This window comes from Egretta garzetta, unplaced genomic scaffold, assembly GCF_000687185.1.
Source record: "Egretta garzetta isolate BGI_Z169 unplaced genomic scaffold, ASM68718v1 scaffold291, whole genome shotgun sequence".
In the NCBI taxonomy this organism is placed as follows: domain Eukaryota; kingdom Metazoa; phylum Chordata; class Aves; order Pelecaniformes; family Ardeidae; genus Egretta; species Egretta garzetta.
The window spans coordinates 1,790,197-1,813,046 of record NW_009258783.1 but is presented as its reverse complement, the minus strand read 5'-3'; the positions used below and the strand labels follow the sequence as shown (position 1 = coordinate 1,813,046).

Genomic DNA, 22,850 nt, shown 5'->3' with positions numbered 1-22,850 from the left:
TTGGAATTTGTATGACACTGATGTTCCCGTGCAAGGCCTTTTGCAGCACTCTGGGCTGAAATGTAGGGCTACAAGAACAGATGAAAAATGTACAGGGCACTATTCTTCCCACCCTGACAGCAGAACAGTTTCTAAGGACATCTCTGTGCCTGGACATTACCAACAGACAAAGAGACTGGCATGGTCTCCCAGGGCTTCCTGTGGGGTATTTAACCCCAGAGCTGCCTCTGTCAGATGCTCCAGGCTTCCCTATGGCACGTCTGGCTCTTTGCAGCTCTGCTTTATCACCCTGCCCTACCTGCTCTGCTCTTGTTTGAGGTGACCTCATCACTGAAAAAGAGAGAAACTAGAGATGGTAAGAAGACATTTTAAGTTCAAATCATGTTTTTTAATTGATTTCAGAAAGGGGGGAAAAGAAAAAAAAAAGAGTATGAGCATCACTTTCTTCCTCCCTGCCAGGTGGATGTGATGGGAGGGCCAGGTCAGCCACAGCATATCATGTACCTGATGGGATCCTGATCATCTCAGGATCAGAGGGAGAAAAGAGGGAAAAAGAGGGGCTCTGGTGAGACACGTGTCAAGAATGGTATGAGCTATCACTGCTGCTGAGACAAGGACGGTGCTTTCTTGCAAGTCCAGCACCCATGTACATGGTGGCACCTCGGGTCACACAGTACAGACCATGTATCTGTAGAGTCACAGAGAACTAAACCGTGGCAACTCTGTATGTACAGAGGCAGTTCTGATCCTCTTAGCATCTCCTCTTCACTCTGGTTTGATTTGGGTGAGACAACACACCTTAGTTCCCAATTCCACAACAGCCCAGCCCGTCGTGCCTGGAGACACATTTTCAACCACCTGCAGAGGATTTTGCAGACTGCGGCACACAAGAGAAATAGCTCTCATATATCCCATCTTTTGGGTTAAAGAACAAAAGCAGAACAAGAAGAGCTGGCAATTTTGACACAGAAACATCATTAGGTTCAGTACTTACAATTGCATGACCAGATATAAATGGTTTGGACTCTCATAGATGTCTTCCAGGGCAACTATATTTTCATGCTTGATCCTGAAAAAAACATAAGATAAGATGAAATACTGTTTTGTGGGGTTTTTTTTAAACACGGCTGCAAAATGTAAAGCTATTTTTAGTTAGACACTACTTGTCAGTGCTTTATTCAACATCATAAAATATGATCGTGACCAAAGTAAACAGTCAGGAGTGCTTCACAGCCCAGAATACTGTTATTACTCATAGAAAATTCCTTCAGTCCTCTGTGAAGCCAAAATACTTAAGGGTTAAATATCTGGGGCATTAGAGGTTTACAGTTCCCATGTCAGATGCATGAAGATGCTTGGTTGGAGTTTGAAGTCTCAGGACAGCAGCAAAGCAGGGTGCAAGGGGATGACCGAGGCAGGGTGTGGGCTAGCAGGGGGGAGGCAGGGATTTGCCCCCATGCAGAAGCTGGCACAGGTAGGCAGGAGCCCTACCACAGCTCCAAGCTCCTTCCCACCACGTTTGCCCTGCTCCAATGTCACACCTGCTCTGGATGCCCAAATTTCCCTGCGACATTATTAAGCAGTGTGCGGTTTCTGTGCAGCGGCTCCAAGCGTCTTCATGGGTTTTCCACACCCTCACCATTCCCACCGATCATTCCCACTAAGCCTCTTGTCAAAACGCTAGCTTTAAAGAGAAAAATCATCTCTATAAGCATACATCTAATTAACTACTCAGAGCAATGCCTCTCTGGGTTTGCTCCTTAAATGCTTACAAATAATTTCCAAAGGATGCATTTAACTTGTGCAAACCCTAAAGAGACTGCCAGTACAGCTCCAGGGGCAGAATGTTAATTACACCAATTGCAGGCAGTTGTTTTAGGAGCAAGAGAAAGCTGGGAAATGCTAAGCAGAGACCACTCATTAAACAACAGATGGACATGTTCAGAAAGAAAGTGAAAGTGCATTGTCAGCAAATCCAAAACTCTCTACATGTTTCAAGGTTCAAGTAGCTTAATTAAGATGCTTAATCACATGTCAGAACCTCCTCCTCAATGGTCGCATGCGCCCTAACGTTTGCATGAAGATGCCGAGAGCAGAAGGTCCCCTGCGCCCGGCAGGATCTTTCCCGTCAGAACACAGGCTAACCCAATTTCCTCTGAATTCACTGGAAAGATTATGACTGACCTGAATTTACGCCCATAATCAGTCATCAAAAGCTGCATTCCTGTAAGGACCTTGACACACAGGAAATTTAACATCAACAATAAGTGAACTCAAACATAATGCACTGCAGGATGTCAGAGCAACAAATACATGAGTAGGCTCCTCACTCCACATAAATATCTGGAAAATCCCATGATATTTTGGCAAAATTTCCAGGTAGACTGCATCACAAATTAAGTTCTTAATACTGACAACAGGAAAGCAATACACCACCCACTTGGCTTTACACAGCACATGTTGGGAAACCTTTATTTTGCTGTGTACGTCTAGTGCCTGGTCCCTTAAGGGCTGCAGTTAGAGAAAGGGCAGTTTTGCCTTGCTGAAGTTAGTTGAAGGCACACCAGGATCCTGAATGGTATTTCAAGCCAAAAGTCACTTTTGATGGAAATTATTATGTGTATTTATCCTTTTTCCTCCATGCACATGCATATTCACATGATCATTTGTGTATCTCATACCACCAGGATCAAAAAGGCAGTCTTAATACAAATAATCTACTATAGCCTTATCGGTTTAAAGCCTTCAACTTAGTCTGCCATACATTTTTTTACCATGCACATATTAATGCTTTGCATTTCTATTTTGGAGAACCTCAGAGGTTCTCCAAACCAACCTAACCCCCCTGAGACAGCTGCCAGCAACACCTAACGGTCACACGCAGGGCTAACGGGTGGGTTACCCGCAAAGACAAACAGCCAGAGGCCAGAAAAGAGCCCGTCAGACACGCAACGCCGCACACCAAGGGTTGCGGCAAGACTCTCTCCCCTTTCTGATTTGCAAACCAAATGGACTCTGTGCCGCCGCGCTCTCTGGAGGTGGATAAACTCGCTCAATTCTGAAGTGAAGTGGGGAGAAAGGGTTTGGTCCTACCGCTGCGGGGGTCCTCCGTATTTGGCCAATCTGCCCCTGTTTGAAATCAGATGCAGGATATCAGCACGTGGGATTCAGGGAGACAGGGAATATAAAATATAATGGGGAAGAAGGCAGCAGAAGAAGCTGAATCGCCCCCAAAGTACAAAGGGAGCCTCCCCCATTGGGATGAGGGTATTTGGATGGAGGTGTCCCTTTTGGGAGGTGATGCCCATGCACACCAGCTGCTGCTGATGGCCGCTGCACTCCAGGGACTTGCTGAGACGGGAAGGTGGCATTTTTTTTCCACTTTGCTTCAGCCTCCCCAAGACCAACAGGGCCTTAATCATGGCATTACGCAGGGCTTAGTATTCTGCACATCGCACGTCTGCAAATCATGCAGCTTGACCTGCAGAGCTTTTCTCTACTCAGATGGACTCTCTAATGACAAGCTATTTAAAGGAAAATGGAATTCAAAATCAAGGAAAAAAAAAAAATAATCGATGGAAATCACTTGGAGAGAAACCTACGGTTTGGATCAAGTCGCAGGTTGTGTTGCTGAAGCTGGACCAGAGCAGCCTTGGGCCTCCCAGCAGAGGTCACTGCAGCCAGCAGCAGCCACCCGCTCCTCCACCCTTCCCTCCACGTGCAGAAATTCCTGCTCTTTCTTCACAGTAAAGCATGGTCGAGCAATCACCTACAGCCCCGATGTGCAATAATTAACCCTTCAAGGCCGAACACTGTCCGATACAGTAACACCCCGGGATTTGGGAGATCGGATGCAATATCCTCAGAGCATTTTGTCCATACCACAAAGGCCAATGGGCACTGGGACAAGTTTGTCCCACTCCCCCACGAGCAGGTCGGCGGTGCCAGAACAGCCAAACAGACACTGCTGGCTTGCACGGACGCGAGGGTACATCAAGAGCTGAGGAAAGCTCTGTGCAGCGGCAGCTACTTGATGGTCACAGATCAGGAGAGATTTGGGAATGGCTTAATTAACTCTGCTTTTATCCCCTTCTAGAAGCGCCAAGTGAATCTCAAAGGTTCAGAGGATTCATTCTGCTAAGCTTCCAAATGCCTCCACACAGCCCCACCGGTGATCTCACTTAGCAGAAATACTCACAGGACTATCCGATCTCCTCAAGACCTGCCAGGATTTATTTTTTTAAAAGGTGCTGCTCTCATTTTACAAAAGGGGAAGTGGCATGCAGAAAAGCTAAAAGTTTTTCTCCAATCACATGAGAGGAGGCAGCAGAGGGGGCTGAGAAACCAGACCGCCTGACCCCAAAGTATTATCGTAACCAACGGGCCGTATTTTTCCAATCCCTTCTCCTTCCCATCTCAGTGATAGGATCTTCACCCCACTTCTCTGCAGCCTTTTTCTTCCGTCTGTCCTTCCTCTCTGGCCTTCCCCCTTCCCTATATGTGGCTCCCACGCTGCAATAGATAACGCATCGATGTTGTTGTGGTATGTGATGGTGCAACATTATGGCTGTAGCAGAGGGGACACGAACATGGACTGGGGTGACAGCAGTTCCCATTAATTGTTTCCAAAAAAGGAAAAAAAAAAGCCCCAAAAGCGAACATCAGAACATGGGCTTGGTTAAAGCAAATTACATCAGATTATGTAAATTGTTATGAACAAGGAAACAACCAGCTAAGGAAATCTCCCTTGCCACCCTTTTAACCTCCCCTTCATCACACTTGCTGTTTTCCCTGATGCTCTCCCTCTGTCCTGGCAAACCCCAGGTGCTGCTCGCATCTCCCGCACCCTGACGCCTGCCCGCAAATCCCCCCACCTGTGACACAAAGGGCAGGCGCCACCTCTGGCCACTGCTGCTTTGTTCATTTTCAAGAATATTCTGAGGCTATTGGACAGAAAGAAGATGTCTAGCAATAAAAATAAAAATAGAGAAAGACCAGTACTTCAACCAATTCACTCAAGACTCTTCACCCTGCAAGGCCCATGAGATGCTGCAATCCAGGAGACAAAGAAGAGGAAAATAAATCTAGAAGTGAGAATCAGGGAAATTTAAGTATACAAAACCCATGAATTTAAGTATACAAAACCCATTAATCCTGGTAAGACAATATGGAGAGAAAGGATGGATTCACCGTTTTCAGGGCAGCGCTGGTTTGGATGCCATGCCATGGGCAGACAGGAGCCACAAGGCTTGATGTAACCACGCAAAATTACCGAATTTCCCCTCCGACCTTTCAGGCCCGTGATTCTGCCCATGTGCTGTCACAGAGGTGTCAGCAACACAAATGAATGGAGGCAATGCTGCACCGGAGCAATATTTTAACATATGAGCAAATTGCCAGCCAAGACTTAAAGGAGCAAACTGAACTGGGCAACCGATGACTTCGGGTGGCTTTTCTGAGCATGGCAGCTGTGCAAACAAGGGCTGACGGGAGAGTGTTTGATCTGCTGCAGAGCCCCAAGCACAGCCTGGTCCCTTTGCTTGCTGTGGAGTCGTTGCACAAGCATGTTGATAGGGGAATTGTCATTTTTCCCTGACTGCTACAGCACCCAGTGCTGCTGAAACCTCTGAAGGAGCTCTGAAGGAGCTGAAGCCCATCCCCAAAACAAGACCTGACTTGACCAGGAGTGGCATTTGGCCTTGCATGGCAGTTTCCATCATGCCAAACTGGGCGTGCTGTGGCGCTGGAGTAGTGAGGAGTATGTGGCGTGGCACTCCAGTGATGCCAAAATCCACCCTCACCATGGGCCAGAACAGAGCTGCTACATCCTACTCTCTGCCACCAGAAGGGTCCAAGTCCCCAAGTCCCATAGGATCACAACTAGCCCTAATGGATAAAACTCACTTCAACATTTGGGAAAAAAAAAAAACAAAAAACAAATCAATATTCCATGGGCTTTGCCTGGAGATTGCTTTAAGAACGAAAGGATTAAAATATGGAAGTTGATGTACAATAAGAGAAATGAAGTCCTTTAATGACTGAGCTTCCTGTACATCTCTGCTGGCTCCTGACTATCCCAGAGGCAAAAGAGCAGGAAGAAAACTGGTTGCATATTGCTGCAGATCATTAATTAGAGGGGTACCACTCTGTGCAGATAAAAGCAGAGGACCCAGCTTTTGCTGTTGCTTTGGCTGCCGAGCTGCCAGGAGAGCATGTTAAATATCCCAGCTGCAAAAGCATGCTATAAACGATGATTGAATCACTTATATTAACATCTATCATATTTAACATTGAAAACTAGGATCAGTTAGAAGAATACTGTGTAAAAACCTTGGGCAAACACAAGAGCCATTTAAGTAGGGCAGGTTCCATCCATAACAACTCTTTCCTAGTCAGAGTGTTACATTTGCAAGGCATGACATTTAATGCTGCACCTCCATGAACAGCGCGTGTCACGGATAAAATGCCACAAGAAAGCACAAATAATTTTGTGAAAGCCAGAACTAACAAAGCCTGAGTCTGTCAGGATTTGTAGCTTTGAGTAACCAAATGTCTCTGTGAATAAATGTTCCATTATTTTCACATATAGAGAGTTTTGCCAGCAGCATGGGGGTTACTGGGCTTGATGAATTCACCAGTTGGCCAAGGGAAGCATTTAAATCACAGCTTCTTCTCTGGAGGACGCTAGAAACTTACCTCTGCTCATCTGTCATAGAACTGAATCATTTAGGTTGGAAAAGACCTTTAAGATCACCAACTCCAACCATTAACCTAACACTGCCACTGTCTTCTTTGATTGAAATGAGTCAATAATTTCAACAGATATTAGGATAGTCTCACACACATTCACACAGCGTGATCATATCAGATTGCTTTCCACATGAAAGAAAACTACCAAAAAATCTTCAGGGTGGCTCGTGATGATGTGAGAACTTGTGGGAACAAACCAGCCTTCTCCCAAGGGGAAAACGTGATAAGTTTGCTAAGAGGGGAACTGGGTAAGTGAGGTGGCAAGGGTTGGTACAGGGAAGGAAATTGATGGCTGTCCTGGAAGTGGCTGGCTGACAGTAGCAGAGCTCAGCCCACCACCCCTGGTCTGGAAAAAAAACCCCACCTTCAAATACTGATGCCATCCGTGGGACTTGCAGTGCCTTACCTTGATGCAAGGCCTCCTATAATTTGGACCTTTGAAAATCAACCGGACTTGTATGATGTGAGGTACCATATCTCTAACTCTGGTAAATAAAAGGCTAGCAGATTCCTATCACCAAGTTGGCCCCCCTTCCCTGAAATGGACATCTTTGGAGATAGCTTTAGAAGAAAGGCGGAAGGTTTAATGGCACTGAGATGAATTTCTACTACTTCATATCCCACGCACTGCTCCTCACCCCCGCAGCCAACAAGTACATGGTACTGCACGTGGTGACAGCTTCTGTGGCTACGGAAAGGGCTTTGGTTTCCACCATCTCAGATCAGCAGTCGCCCTCCCTCTCACTCACAAACACACATGCAAATAATGTGAAAGTTAGTGAAACCTCAACTAGACACAGAGCAGAGATGGGAACAAAACCAAGCAGATGTCAGATCTTAGCAAAGGTGGATCTGTAGAGCTTACAAAGCCAAAGCATCTGGTTTTTCTCTCTTACTGCATTTAGATGGCTGGTTTTTTGAAGTTATAGCCTTAATTTGCTTATTGCAAAGAGCTGGAGGAGGTTTACTGGATTCAGTAGCGAATATTCACTTGCATTAAAAATGAAAGAGAACTCGTATTTATGGGCAGAAAGACAGAAATGACACTATCTCTCACAGCCAGATGGCAGTTTTGACCTCCTCTGATCTCCTACCACAGCTATACCTTTTGCTCCCACCCACGTTGCCCATCTAGCTTTGCTTGATCTAATGACTGGGCAAGGGAGAGCTAATTCCAGCTCAAAGCCAGATGGTTCAGTGCCCATATGTTGATTGCCTGGCCAGATTAGCTAAATTCTGTGGCTAGAAGGCCAAGGAGTTGAACTTTGGGGTCACATGTGGTCTCCAAACCACAGACTGCTCACAAGACATGCAAGACATTAGTGCCTTTACTAATATCTTTAAGATCTCTATGCTTCTGTCAGGTTAATTAGAGCAGGCAGGAAACATCATCATACAGTCCTGTCTGCTTTGGAACACCATCCAGAAGAGAAAAACCATGAATGCCCTAGAAGATGGGACAGAAAGGCAAATGTGGAGGGCTGAATCACTTCATTCCTCAGCTGTTACTGAAGAGGAGACTGTGATAAAAAGCCCCAGTGCTGGTAGCAAGTGGCTAAGAGCAGGCATTCGAAGGAAGCAGGGGCAGCCGAAATTCAGGAGAGAGACAGATGCCCACCAAAAGACCTGCTTCTATTGGCCTTAGAAAATGGTGGTGATTTTAAAATTAACATTTTTTTTGCCAGTTTAGTTATTTCAGGATGTAACACTTCAATCTGACATGCAATTTTCTACATGCAAAGAAATAAGCCAGAATGGGATTTGTCCTGAGCTGGTGTCCTAGCAGGATGCTGAGTGATTCTGTCAATGCAGCTACCTCCTCTGGGGCTTACATGGGGCTATAACCCACCACATGGAGGAGAAAGGATGGGGAGGTGTCAGGAGATCTTGTCTCATGCTTATACAACTTGAACTCTCTCCATTTCATCTTTCAGATCCTGCTCATCCCTCTGTGATCTCCTGTTACTCTTACTGTTACCAGAAATCTTCCCAACAATGTCAATGGCCTTTCTTCCCCAGCACTGCATGTCTTCTATCACGGATGCCAGCCTTACGTATCATGTTCATAAAATATTCTCCTGAGATTTCACAGTGATAATGTCAAGTTGGAGACATTTCGCAGCTGGAAACCTGAGCTGTGTAGTTAAGCAGCTGTAACATTAACTGGCTGTGACAAAACCTACCCACATACACCTCACGGTTTCTGATCCATGCCCTACCTCGTGTTATACTCCCTAGCAGTGTAATCCTTCTCTTCATTTCTAATTTCTCCAGATCCTGTGAGAAGAGACTGGTCTGGCTCCTGTCCTAGCAGGGGCATTTGCTCACCAGCAGCTGGCACGGTGGCATGCCCTCCTGCACCACTCTGCACAGCAGGGCAGCTTGAAGAAGTGTGGCCTGTTTGCCCATCTGAAAAAATAGCTTGGTTCCCTCATGGGAAGGGGAGAGAGAAGTATGAACCTCCTCAGGCCCAGAGCACATGGATTTTCTTCCTAGAGGTACTTTCTAGACATCAGGCATGGTGCAAAGGGGATGCTGGAGGCAGCATCCTGACCGTTTCGGGAACAATAGCTGATTCCAGCTGTCGTGCTGGGTGTGCTGCTGGGTCCATTAAACATGCAACGGGTGAGCCCACAGGCTCGTTGCTTCCCCGGGACACATGCTGAGGTTATGCTCTGTTCTGCCTTGAATCCGGGTCGCAACAGAGCTCAGACAAAGGCTGAACATCCCCGACACAGATGCATGGGTTTTCACTGGGCACCGGTGGAATTTTATAATCCCACACAAACACGAATGAATATAGGCTCTTTGAGAATAAAAATGAGGGATTCCTAGATTGCACACCCGGAGTTAGGTACCAGCCTTGTGTCCACTTGTCTCAAGGATCTTCATGTGAAGGCTGCTCAGTAGCCTTTAAGGAAAAAGAAATTCAAGTTCTGGGTCTTCTATTACAAGAACTCACAGCTCCAGCAGGAAGACTAGGACCAAATAACCTTCTGAAATGCTTGGATTCCTATGGTAGGACCTGCAGCCCATTTAAGGCAACAGGAATAGCCCCATGTCAGTGTCATCCCTGATTTCGGGAGTATCCCTGATTTCCACAAGGAGCAGACCAAGCCATCCGAACAACAGTTTCCAAGCAGTGGATCCCAATTGGCAGCATTCAAAAAGGCTTGCAAAGCTTGAGCAAAAACCTCCAGACTGTTTAATTTGAAACACATCAAAACAAATATTAATGATGAATTAATCATTAAAGGTGAAGAAGATAAAAGTAGTGGCTGCAAGGATTTATCTCAGCCAAAAACAGTGAACCATCTTTTGGTTGTTGGCAGCAGCCCTGTTTTTCCAGTGTGGAGGAGTGTAGATTTACATGTGCAGCCAGTAATTATAGCCGATTCCCACTCCCTTGCCTGGGAGACGTGAGTAGCTACGTGCAGTTGAAGGTGGTGAGCAGCTCCTGGGCTGAGATGGGTTGCTCTGAAGGGGTTTCATGCAACGACAGATGAACAAAAAAGGAGGCTCTATTTGCAAAACCCTTGAAAAGCCCTAATGAGGAAGATTGGCACTCTTGGAAGGGTGATCTGGCTGCAGGCAGAGCAACTTTCCCCATACCTTGCCTCACAAAATCATAGAATCATAGAATCATAGAATGTTTTGGGTTGGAAGGGACCCCTAGAGGTCATCTAGTCCAACCCCCCTGCAGGGAGCAGGGACACTGCTAACCAGATCAGGTTGCTCAGAGCCCCGTCCAACCTGGCCTTGAGTGTTCCCAGGGATGGGGCCTCCACTACCTCTCTGGGAAACCCGTTCCAGTGTTTCACCACCCTCATTGTAAAGAATTTCTTCCTTATATCCAGTCTAAACCTACCCTGGTTTAGTTTAAAACCATTACCCCTTGTCCTGTCACAGCTGGCCCTACTGAAAAGATTGTCCCCATCTTTCCTATAGGCCCCCTTTAGGTACTGAAAGGCCGCAATCAGGTCTCCCCTCAGCCTTCTCTTCTCCCGGCTGAACATCCCCAACTCTCTCAGCCTGTCCTCATAGGAGAGGTGCTCCAGCCCTCAGATCAGTTTTGTAGCCCTCCTCTGGACCATGAGAAGCTCTTATTAGTTTACAGTGAATGAAGAGCTGAAGAGCTTGTATAATACTCTCTTTGTAGCCTCCTGGTTCTCAGATGCATGCAGCATGTACACATAACATTCAGTTACATCTGAAACCTGGCAGCAGATACTACACTTCTGAAAAGAAAGCTCTGCCATCCGTGAAATACCCATTTGACACAGACAGAGGGATGTTGTTGTCTACTATTATCTCCTTCACTGGTTTGAATACATACTAATGAAGGGTGGATGGTGTGCCATCCACGCACCTGTATAGATAAGTTACACAAAAACATGGATAACTGTCTATTTGGACAAGCATGGGATTGAAGATGTAGCAAAGCTAGGTATTTTATTCCACCATATGGGAAATAAATGTAGCTATCACCCAGGTGATGTGACAGAGCTGGGAGTCCCAGCTGTGGCTTGTACAGGATCTTTAGCTATTGGGTAACCCTAAAAGCTATTGCAGATGGGTGAGGTGGATAAGGGCTGCTGCTGATGAGGACAAGTAACAGTACAAAGGTGGTGATCATTTATGCCCTCAGAGAAGAGCGATGTAACCAAAAGGACACTTGGGCTCACAGCACGAAGCAGGGCTATGCTCTACAGTCATGTCCAAAGAGGCTTACGTCTCAAAACTGTATTTTCTCCATAAGAGAAGCAGAAAAGCAAATGGGCAATCAAGCACAAATGACAGTCTGAGCATAAACTTTTTGCTCCCTGATGATGCTGATCAAGTCCTTTGCATGCTTAGATCTGCAGATCAGGCTACCCTGTACTGCTGCTGGGCAGCCTAGAAAATCACAAGCCTTGGTGGAGTCCCATCAGTTTGAGTGTGCGTGGGATAATTAAAGCCCATTACACTTCCTCGGTGCCATGCTAGAGGCCAACAGTGACAGATTTGCCCAGCTGCAGTTTTCTCCTACAGTGAGGAACAGCAAATGCTCTCCAAAAGTGGTGGGAGATCCTATGGGCACAGGGGGTAGAGTAATATTCACTTTGTTTCTCCTAGCATGTGTAGTTTTGAGCCTTGATCAAGTCTTGATGTATTTGCATCATTAGGGCCACTGTGCATCAGCTGTGCTTGCCTGCACCCTGCCCACCTGGCTGGCCCCAGGGCCACGTGCCCAGGGAGCGGTGAAGTCAGGATGCTGGAGCACAGCTCTCTTGGGGCTCCTGGGCAATCCTTAGCTGGCATCTCAGCAGCGTTCTGACTCAAACGCTCGGTCTGCGGGGACGAGACGCATGACAAACTCATCAGCAGCGACCTGCCAGAAAAATCCCTCCTTCCCATCAAGCTACTGGGAAGCCAATTTATTTTATTTGTTGAGAAAGACAGAAGGATAAGTAAGAGGCTAGGCAGGTTTCCACGTTTCATCATCACTGTATTAGGACACTCCTACGCAGAAGACTGCTCCCCCAGTTGCCTGTGGGAAGTGCCAATAGCCCTCGGGTGAGTCATATACACCCTATAGCATAAGAGAGTAAGTGGGAAAGCTCTGCACAGTGGGGGGTTGATCTCAGACCGTACCACTGTCTGTTCATTATGAGTTAGTCCTCAGTCACAGAGTATAGGAAGCCAAACTCAAAGGCAGATTCACTTCTCCTGACATCTGTGTGAAAGCAGTGGGACTACTGAATGTCCCAGAGCCACTCCTCTGCACAGCTGGTAATGACAGGCAAAAATACGGCTTCAGTCCTCCGTAACTGAGCCTACCATTTTAAAGCTTAGGTGAAGGCTACTGCTGTTCAAGCTTGTTTTATTTTCAATCTTCCCAGATACTGGAGACAAAAATACGTCTTCTACTTCCACTGCTATTGGGCTTGCTTTGCACGTGGTCTTCAGGAAAGAAGCAGAGGGATGGAAGAGAAAGAAAACTCCCAGAAATGGGCAAGAATTAATCATGGCGTAATTCAGCTGGGCCAAATCTTGAAATCTTTAATCAGGCAAGACTGCTGGGGGTCTCACTTGACTGGATTCAAATCTTGGCAGCATCGCTGTAGAGTCCAAAGTAGACCTGAACTTGACATACCAAGTGGCAGAAAAGTCGCTTAACCAGAACAATATAATTAGCAGAAATCCTTGCTAATAAGAATGCATTTGGCTTGTGTATAACAGGTAATTGGTTTTTAACCAGGTGAGAATAGGTCTGAGAAAGTTAATCTCCCCAGTTTTACAAAGGATACGATAAAGGGGGTCTAATTAAAAATTAAATAGTGTTGAACTTCATTTATTCTTGCTACTTGTATTACTGTGGTGTACAGGGACCCTATGTATAGGTTTCTATTTTTAGGAGAGAGAAACCTGGATTCACAAATGTCCCCAAAGTGCCTTTGGGGAAGTAACAGAGAAGTTTAAACCAGAAGCCAGGCCTATACTTGCAGTCACCTGCCCAGTAAAGAGTACTTTAAATTGCAGTTCCCTCTTTTCCCGTGGCATGGAAGCAAAATTTCTAAAAACACCTACTTAGTAGTCAAGGACCAGGCTTCTAAAGATTATTAGGTACCTTATGATGCAAGTAACTTCCTACAGTAACTAAGCATCAAAGCACTTTCAAACATCCTCCTGGGTATCTTCAGATGGCTAAATATCTTAAAAATCTATCTCCAAATGATTTCTAAAGGTGCTATAGGCACTAAAGAACTGGAAGCCTGGAATCTTTCCATAGTTTTAAACCCCTAATATCCACATGGTTTTTAGATATGTCACTGCAGCACTGTCCTGCTCCAGAGCATGGAGGTTAACTTCAATACTCCAGTATTTCACAGTAACAAGCAGAATATTAATGTCACAAGCAGTAATTAATGTTAAAAGACAGCAAATCCTTCACGTAGAATAAACACACGCCCAACTGTAGGAACAGTAGGGCTAAAGAGCAATATTGCAACAACATGTAGGTTATTTCTCCATTATTCTGGGTTTTACCACTGTCCAGTGACTTTTTGCATGTCATGATGAAGCAGAAATGGGAAAGAAAATATTTGAAAATGAGAGTTTAAAAACATACTTCAAAGGACAATGATAGCAGATTTATCTTTGTCAATTCCTTGGTTTTGCTCACTCAACTAAGAAGAAATCAGTATGAAAAAGTGGGTTGTTTCATGGCATTCAAGAGAATGTTTTCTAGCCAACTGACTTACAAACTACAGTGCTATAGATTTCTAATATTTTATGCAGCCAAGTCACACATACAAGTCACACACAGTGACTCATTTTTTCCTAAGCAATACATCTAATTAATTCAAGGTATTTAGAATGAAAGGTAGCTATTAGATGAAGTCTAAAATAAATAGTACTAAACGCAGCCTTAGTGCTGACGGACACAGCGCATTCTGGTAACGTCGCCCTCTCCTCTGTTGTGCTAAAAGCTGTGTTGCTCACCACAAATAAGACTGAATTAATACTTTTAAGCTGTATCCTTTTTAAAGCGCATCTGCCAATAGAGCTTGTCAGGGTGATGCTAGAGGACCCCTAATACAACAGATCTTGCTTCACAAGGGGTGCATCAGCTTTGAGCTGGGCGGAGCATGTGTTTGGGAAGAAGGCATTCTCCAGCTCAGCCTTTGAGGCTACTCAACGTGTGGCTTCTCCTTCAAGAAAAAAGGAGCTACAAAGCAAGGGGTGTGACTTTATAGTGTCCACTCCTGCTTACTGTCTGCTTAACTGGAACAACGCATTTATTTACGACACATTATGAAACTGTCTTTAAACCTACCTCTTTTTTATCATTACTTCAGCTTTATGTGGCGTCAACAAATTCATTGTCTTGTCACAAATTGCAAGTATATTGGTGCTTCATAGATGCTGAGCACAATAAATAAAAACTGTTGGGAAAGTAATCAGTGACGTGATTAGCATCACAAACTTAAGAGGCTAGAAGTTCATTTCTAGATGAATGTACACATTCTCACGGGTCTTATCATCTGTGATCTGGTGATCTCTCAAGAACTGGATTTGGAATAAAATTTACAGAACATCTCAATTCCAAATGCAACACAAATACAGGCACAGATGTTCCTATACAATTCCTAATTTGCGCCTAAACTTAAAACCTAGAATTGCACAGGTCCATACCAATTATGTGTCCTCTCACATTTCACATTCTTCTGCGCAATGCCCCTTGAATTTTAACTCCAAATTGCATAGGAGTTGTATCCTGACAGGCATCCTGTCCTTGTTTTTTTGCGCTGTTTTATCGCTGTATCCACCTAGTTATATTTTAACTTGTACATTACTGCATTACCATGTTACTCTGTGTTCTGGTGGGATTTTAAAATAACAACATATTTGATGCAAATAATTACTTCCTCCAGTCAGGAGGACATTTGTGTGTTCTCAATAGGACCCTAAGAGAGGGGAAGCTACCTGCTGAGTTAATGCTTCAGCTCTGAGTTTCCATTAACCTCCTCACTTCAACCATTTTTCATTATGAAATCATGACCTTCAAACCAAGCATACGGAAAAAAGTACATTTCTCCCCACTCACATCACTCTGAAGTGTGACTGGAAACACTGTTCTCACACTTTAAAAAAAAAAAATCCACCTTTGAGCTAGGACCAAATCTGAAAGCTTGCAAAGCCAATGGAATTTGTTTGAGACATTATGAGCATTTCAAAGGGAGCCGAGTTAGCATGCAAACATGCTCAGACTTCAGGCTGGCACAGGCTACCAGCAAACATTATGAAAAATACTTTGGAAATATTTAGGGAAAAAAATCGTGAATCCACACTTGGGCTTTGATGTGTGACTTCACACCAACAGGCGTATTGAGAGGCACGAGCAGTAGTCAAGAAATCAGCCAGAAACCTCCAGAGATACCAGCCATCAAAGAATGTCTCTCTGTCACCTTACATATCTTTCTGAAGGATAGAACCGAGAGGAACCAGTTGGTTGGAATGGGCAGAAGAACGACAGTTCTTACTCCAAGGACACGCACTTGTAGATATCTGAAAGTTAGATGATAGCATAACCAAGCCTTGTGTCCTTATTCATGCTTGAGCTGGTCCACACCATGCTGGTGTGGTACCTCTGAGCTGGTTCTGACCACACTGTAAGGTACAAGGCAAGGGAGAAGCAGGCTCTCCAGCGACCTGAAACCCCGTCTATAACACTGGTAAAGTCACATAGTCATAATCCCACATACAGAATCTGCTGAGCAATTAATATTGCATCAGCCATGCATGTGCTAATTCAGACACAATTCACCATTATCATTATGATTAATACAGACTGTTGAATTCTGCCTTACAAACTCCATAGCAGAAACAGGTGGGGAAGGTGAGGCTCTGTTTCTAACATGAAATTTTGCTTTTGACAGGCATAAATACACTTCTGAGTAGATAATCAGAGTCGTCAAATCTCACAGCACTTAATCACTCAGCATGAATGGTTAAAACACTTAAAAGTAATCTCACATTAGTCTAATTGTTACTCAGTGCCTCCTGGTCTGTTTGCATTTTTGGGTTTGTTTTTATGTCTTATTTTCTCTTCTGCTTTCAGCTGACTCCTCATCATCCGTTTACTCTTTGTCAGAAGCCCCGCTGAAGGTGGAAATCTCTTTTCTTCCCCATGGCAGGCTGTCTCACAGATAGAAGCCATCTCTGTGGCTGGGGTTTTTTGCCGCCCCCTTTTTTTATGCAATGACAGCGGGTCACATACAGTTTCCAAAGGCTGCTGCTTCCATTTGTGCTGTCTGTGAGACCCTGCCCAGGGGAGAAATCAGGAGCAAGAGAAAGGGAAGAGTCCCAGACATGCACATTTCAGTCACTGCAATCTCCTCCTCTCCAGCCTCTTTCATTTACTCACACTGTAACAAATCACGTTTCCTAGTCCATTTTTTTGGCTGTGCACTTCTATGCCCTATCCATTGGCTCTTATGCTATCTATTCCCTGAAATGTAACACATTTATCTCCATCTTTAAGGACCTTCTTAGCCTATCCCCATCTTATCTATCTCACTGAACACTCAGTTCTCACCCCTAACAAGGTGGTGATGCCCATCAAGAAAAGAAACAGATTTTCAAACCAGTACCTTATGCTGCCTGTTACACTCACTGGATGCCCCCACATTTTGGAGCTGCTCCTTATCTTCAGGGTGACCATTACCGTAGCCCTCCTCACAACTCTTCTAGGTTCCTAAAAGCCTGTGTGTTCCTGTCCACGGCAGAGGGTTTGGACTAGATGATCTTAAAGGTAATCCCAACCCAAACCATGCTATGATTCTAATGATCTTTCAGATTGCTTGTGCTCTCTCATCTGCCTGCCTCTGCCTCTCATACCACATGTTACCCTGTGCTGTCAACTCTTTCTGCACCACATTTGAACAGCTTTTAGCTATCAGGAATCTTTCTGCTGCTATTCCAATGTCTTTAAGGCAGAGGACATAGCCATGGAGCAGAGCAGAACAAAGATCTCCCTGCTCCAAGTCCCAGCCAGGTGATCACACTACGGTGTGGTCTCCTTCTGACCTTTGAATCCTGCACTCCTGGCCCCACTTTCATTAGGAAGGGATGAAAACACCTAAACCCAGAAGGTTCATTAGCCTGGTGGCAGGTGGCAAAGCTACCCAGGAGATGGCACTTGTGAGTTGCCAGATGTCCCGTCACCTGGTCATGTATCCCCACCAGGAAGGGAGCACACAACCACAGGCAGTTAACCTCTCAGCTGGATACCCACCTCCAGAGAGGGCTGTAGGGTCTGGCTCCAGGGTGAACACAGGCAGCTAATGTACTGCCTGGAGGCAGGCATCCGAGCTCCGGAGAGGGACAAGAGCTCAGACACTGCCTTTGCCTATTTCTAGGGAAACCTCCATCCAACATTTTGACTTTCTGGAGGGCTGCTCTCAAGCTCCCAGCTCTCTCCATGGATTGTTTCCGCAGGCCTTGGACCACATTAAGGCAATCTGCATCCTACCTTGCCTCTCAGGGTTTCCTTTTCCTTCCAAATAACAATGCTACAGTTTGAAGGTGGGACTTGGCCAAAGAGCTCTGCAGATAAACAACTTCCATCTCTTTTTTGCCAGAATAGCAGGCCTCTTGGGAGGAAGAACACAGATGTCTAATCATCCAAAGGAACTCAACTTTCAGTTTATTAAAGTAGAAATGGCCCTTGAAAGTGGAAAAATTCACCAAGGGAGGGAACTGCGGGCCTGGAAATGAACTGAGACCTCTCTCAGTGCCCATTGAGAGGGATATGCCAGCTGGGAACAGGGCCTAAGCAGAGCAGCCTGAGGATATGCTGACTCGGCAGACTGCAAGCACAGCTCCTTTTGAAAACTTCCTCTCCCTTGCAGAAACCCCGAGGAAGGAGAAAATAACTGTCAGCTGCCTCCCAGGATGAATCCATATGCCCCATAAGATGCTTCCTAGTCCCAGAGTTTGCCCATGTAGATGTCTGCTGAGGATGTTCACTATGAAAAGCATTTCTAAAGGTGGTGAGAAAAAGCTAGAACATGACTCTCTGGCAAGCGCCGCTAACCTCTCCCAAGACTAAAATGTCTCTTTGCTTTCTTGCTTACGCAGGTCGCCCACAAAAAATATGAAAGAGAATTTTCAAACATCGAAATCTAAAATTAGCTACCAAGCATCAAGAAGGTATGTGTATGAACTGCATTTTATAACCCCAAAAGCAAGGTGATTAACACCTCCATTAACTTTGCCAGAGACCTGGCAATTCCTAATCTAGCTGATGCATTCCTCTGACATTGTGGTGATGGTTTGTAGTATAAAACAAGAGGACAGATGTGTGTACACCCTCTCTGCTCACTGCAGCCCCTTGACTACATTAATCCTCCATTTCAAACAGGATTTACTTTTCCTCATTTTATAAACAGGCTGAGTGGTGGTGTGGATGAAGTGTCTATCCATAGCAGGGAGTGGGGCCAGCAGCTGAAGTCAAGAGGCCGTTTTCTTTACTGAGCTTCAGATCATGGTCCAGAATTTATGCAGAAGTGCATACCAACCTGTCCCTCAGCATGACCATCCACTCCAGCTATCCCAAGAAACCCAATCTACAGCCTGCTATTTTTTAGTCAAATATTCATTAATTTCTGACACAGAGACCCATGATTTCCAGGTGATCACCCTTGAAATGGGGACTGTTACACATTTTACAATATCAATTCATTTTTTAAAACTAAGACATATTTTAAACTTAAATAACTTCTACAGATTCAGTATGATTACACTGTTTGGAAAAGAGGATCCCTCCCATGCATAGTGCCATCCCTGATGCCATCTTCCATCCAATGGAAAACCAAGCAATATCCATCTCTTTAGGGATCCATGGCTCATGTGAACCTGTTAAGATGGTACAAAAGCTACTTTCGGGCATTTGTACAGAAAATATGCCTTTGCTTCTCACAATCGTGAGTTTCCAGATGCTCTGGCTGATCCACATAAAAAGCCTTCAGCATCCTACTGGCACTGTTTGCAAGCTGCTCATGCTAATAGCTGGTTACATCCAGTTAGATTTTCATACAGAAACAACCTTGTTGAAGTAAAAAAAAATTAAACAAATGTAAAACTAATGCAACTAGGAAGAGACTTAGAGCCTGATTCTCCAAACAAACAAGTTATGCTTAGATAATTGAAAAGGAAGGTGAGCCAGTATTTCCTTGTGGTAGCATTTATTATTTGTTTAACTAAAGGTCAGGCGAAATAATAAAAAATCTGTTGTCTCAGTCACTACAAAGGCAGATTTCAGGGCTGGGAATTTGCTTCAGTTTTAGAAGAAATAAATTCATGTCAACAAGCAGCGCACTTTGCCAAGCACTTCTTTCAGCGCTCCCACCTCTCTCTGGGTTGAAGGCTGTTGGCCAAACCCTCTTGCCCCACGACTCCAATGTGCAGACTCTTTGTTTTCCAGGCACCTTCACACAGATGGTCCCTCTACTTTTGGCACCTCTAAGCCTTTTTTCTGTGGCCATTGATCATAGGAAACAATCTCTTTGTAGCAACTCACTATTCATTTCTTAAACGATCTATGGTAAGCAGAAAGGCAGAAGCCTGGATCTAACCAACCTTGCAGACCTTCCAGCACCTCTCTCTGATGGAGAGCTCTTGACAATACTGCTTCCCAACCAACCTGTCCCTTCTCTATCCAACGCCAGGATTGTCAGATCTGTAGCAGCCCCTTTGGTTCTCATTTTAGTTTTGAGAAGTCTTAGCTTTGCTAATCTATTGAGAGCGAAGGAAACCTGTATTTCTCCACTAAGAGCTCCCTCCGCTCCCTGTTTATTCAAAGACATTTTCTCCCATCGTGCCCTAACTTTGCCATTGTGTCATGGCCTAATTACTTCCCTTCTGAGAACTTAATTTCATTTATTTCCTTGGAGTCAGGCAGGATCATATAAAATATGTAAACTCAGCTGTGCATGAAGCTCCTACAAACAACAGCTACGTCCCTTGGTCTGCATACAATTCTTGCTGCATCACCAGCAATCCCACTTTGCAAAGGGAACGTGTCTCTGTTAAAGTCACCGGTTCCTGCCATTACAGAGGCTGCGATGTTTTACTGTGCCAACTCAAGTTATTGCTAGCTGAAGCATGCTACAGTTCACTCCGATGAAAGTAAAATATTTTTGGATGAAGAATATATAACCGCCTCGGAAGAGTCTGAACAAAGAAGCCTCTGAATGAGTTCTAAGGGAAGGAAACTGTTTAAACAAGTGTTTGTTTTCTGAAATGTAAACAGGTTTCTGGTGGTGAACTGTACTGATACAGTGCAACACAGCTAAACAAGTATTTTTTTTTTTTTTTTTTTTCTTTTCTGTTCTTTATATTCCTGTGGTCTTTGCCGAGATCTGTCTGGGATGGTATCTCAAGTGAGTGTCAGTACCTGTGCCCCATTCCTGGGCACGTTGCCGTGGCATGTTGTGGCTGCAGTCAGTGGTAATATTACACGTGTTTTGTTGAAACGTGGAACAACAATCAGGTGACGGGGACTTTTGATGAAATCTTTATTCTCTCTCTGTTATTAATATGGACCACAAAGCTCTTGAATGCTGGGATGTTTTCTAACAGGTTGCTTTTTCCAGGCACATTGCTTTCCTCTCAGAGAGTGAGGAAAAGGGTTTTATAATACACAAAATGCATAACAGAAATGACAGAAAAGGGAAACAACCTCAACCTAGATAAGTGGAAGGCAATTTCATTTAGTAATGTAACTGATTTTTTATTAAATAATTTCAGATTATTTTTTCAGATTTTTTATTAATTTTCAGATTATTTTAAGTGAAAGCATAAAGAGCATTTGGAGAATTCTTAGAGCCACTTAATAAATAATACAGTCATCATGCTCTATGGGAGATCTTCTAACTCTGCTAGTCAACACGTGGAATAAAAAAGTAAGCTCAAATTGAAGCTGCTGTCATTATTATCCTGCATAGAGGAGAGCAGAGCATGACGCTGCCCAGGACCCATAACTCTCCCAGAATTGCTCCTGGTGGCACGGTAAAAGTAGGGGATGGTAACTTCAGAAGAACACACAGAAACGTTCAACAAATGCCAACTTGTCCAGTGGTCTGTCACTAAAAATGAATTGGATTCATTTTATTTTCACTCTGCAGAAATCAAAGCAGCCTTTTTCAAAATAAATATGTCATCTTTGAGGCCAATTAAATTTTGCAAGCCATGACCAGGAGGAGAAGAGAAGATCAAAAGCTGGGCTTCATGATCAAAGTTGACTGCAATCTTAATTAGTAAGAGATTTTGGCTTGTCTTGATTGCGCATTCCTCAAGATACAACTCTTTCATGACTGCCTGTTCTGGACCCCCTCTTTGCACCCCATGTGTGGTTGTTAAGAACCTATTACAACACTTCCTGCAGAGATTCGCTCTTCTAACTTAGGCTATAGTATCTTCTGGTTTTACCACAGGAGAACCCTGCTCAGCCCCCAGCTGACATTACAGGCACTTCCCTGTTAAAATATGCATGGGAAAAAGCAAATAAGAAAAGCAAAAGACATAGAACAGAGACAAACTGATGAGAAAAGACCTTTTTTGCAATTTGGACAGACACTGATCTCTAAGATAACAATCTCTCCTAGGACATATCACACCCAAGATCTTCCTAAACTTGGGGCAAGCGAAGCAGCATGCCAGGTATAAAGACAAGTCATTACAACTTCAAGACATTTTTTTCACTCCAGTGCCAGTTTGACATGTGTCCCACCCTATACAATTATTTGCTATTGCTCCTTCCTATGTGAGATCACCTTTAAAACAGTAATTAGAGGATGTGTTTGTTTAGAGGAACGCAAATGACTGCTTTGCTTCGGGGCCTGCTTAGCATGTCAAGTTAGCCTGGAACCACACCTGGCTACCAGAATAAAATCATCAGTGAAAAATAAATAGTCCGTGTACAGTTTCATACAGAATGTAACACTTCGCTCCAACAGGGCTCATGCATCATTTAGTGCTTAACACATTCCCCAGAAGAGGGAATATCTTGGATAAGTATCAGCACTTAACCGTTTGAGGGCAGGCATCCCACGGCAATGATGTCTTGAGCAAGGTGGGACCGCTTCCAGTTCCCAGAAGGGAAACAAAGACTAGATTACCACCTGACTCCCAGTGAGCATATTTGCCTTGCCTGCCTCTGACCAAAGAGTTCACAAAGAAACTGGGCGGTCTGCCTAGTTCCATTCTCACCGTGGGTTGATCAAACATCCGTGTGCTGCATTACACCACAATATTTCAGCCAGTGCTGGTCCCCTGCTCTGTAGAGCATTCAAGAAGAGGTTTTGGTAATACTCAAAAAAAACTCTTACACAAAATTAAGCTTATGCTATCCCAAAGAGCCTTCCTACCAGACTTGGTTACTTCAGCAATGGCTGTCAGACACGACAGGTTTCACCGGTCCAAGGGGACAGGAGAAAAGATAACTCAGTAGCTGACTCAATGCTCTGCAAGAGCTTCCTGTAGGAGAACAGGAGGGGACACAGTATGTGTCCTGGCAAAGTTATGTTTTATTTTTCTACAGAAATTACTGTTAA

General features: G+C 44.5%; 1 protein-coding gene across 1 annotated transcript in view; it reads right to left on the bottom strand.

The window, feature by feature from the left end:
* The window catches only part of CAMK1D (calcium/calmodulin dependent protein kinase ID), a 95,829-nt gene extending 94,766 nt beyond the window's left edge, over positions 1-1,063 (bottom strand). The window contains exon 1 of the mRNA XM_035889174.1: positions 995-1,063. Within this exon, the coding sequence (XP_035745067.1) occupies positions 995-1,002 (8 nt within the window). The 5' untranslated portion in view covers positions 1,003-1,063. The remainder of the gene's footprint in view (positions 1-994) is intronic.
* Positions 1,064-22,850: the final 21,787 nt, after the last annotated feature.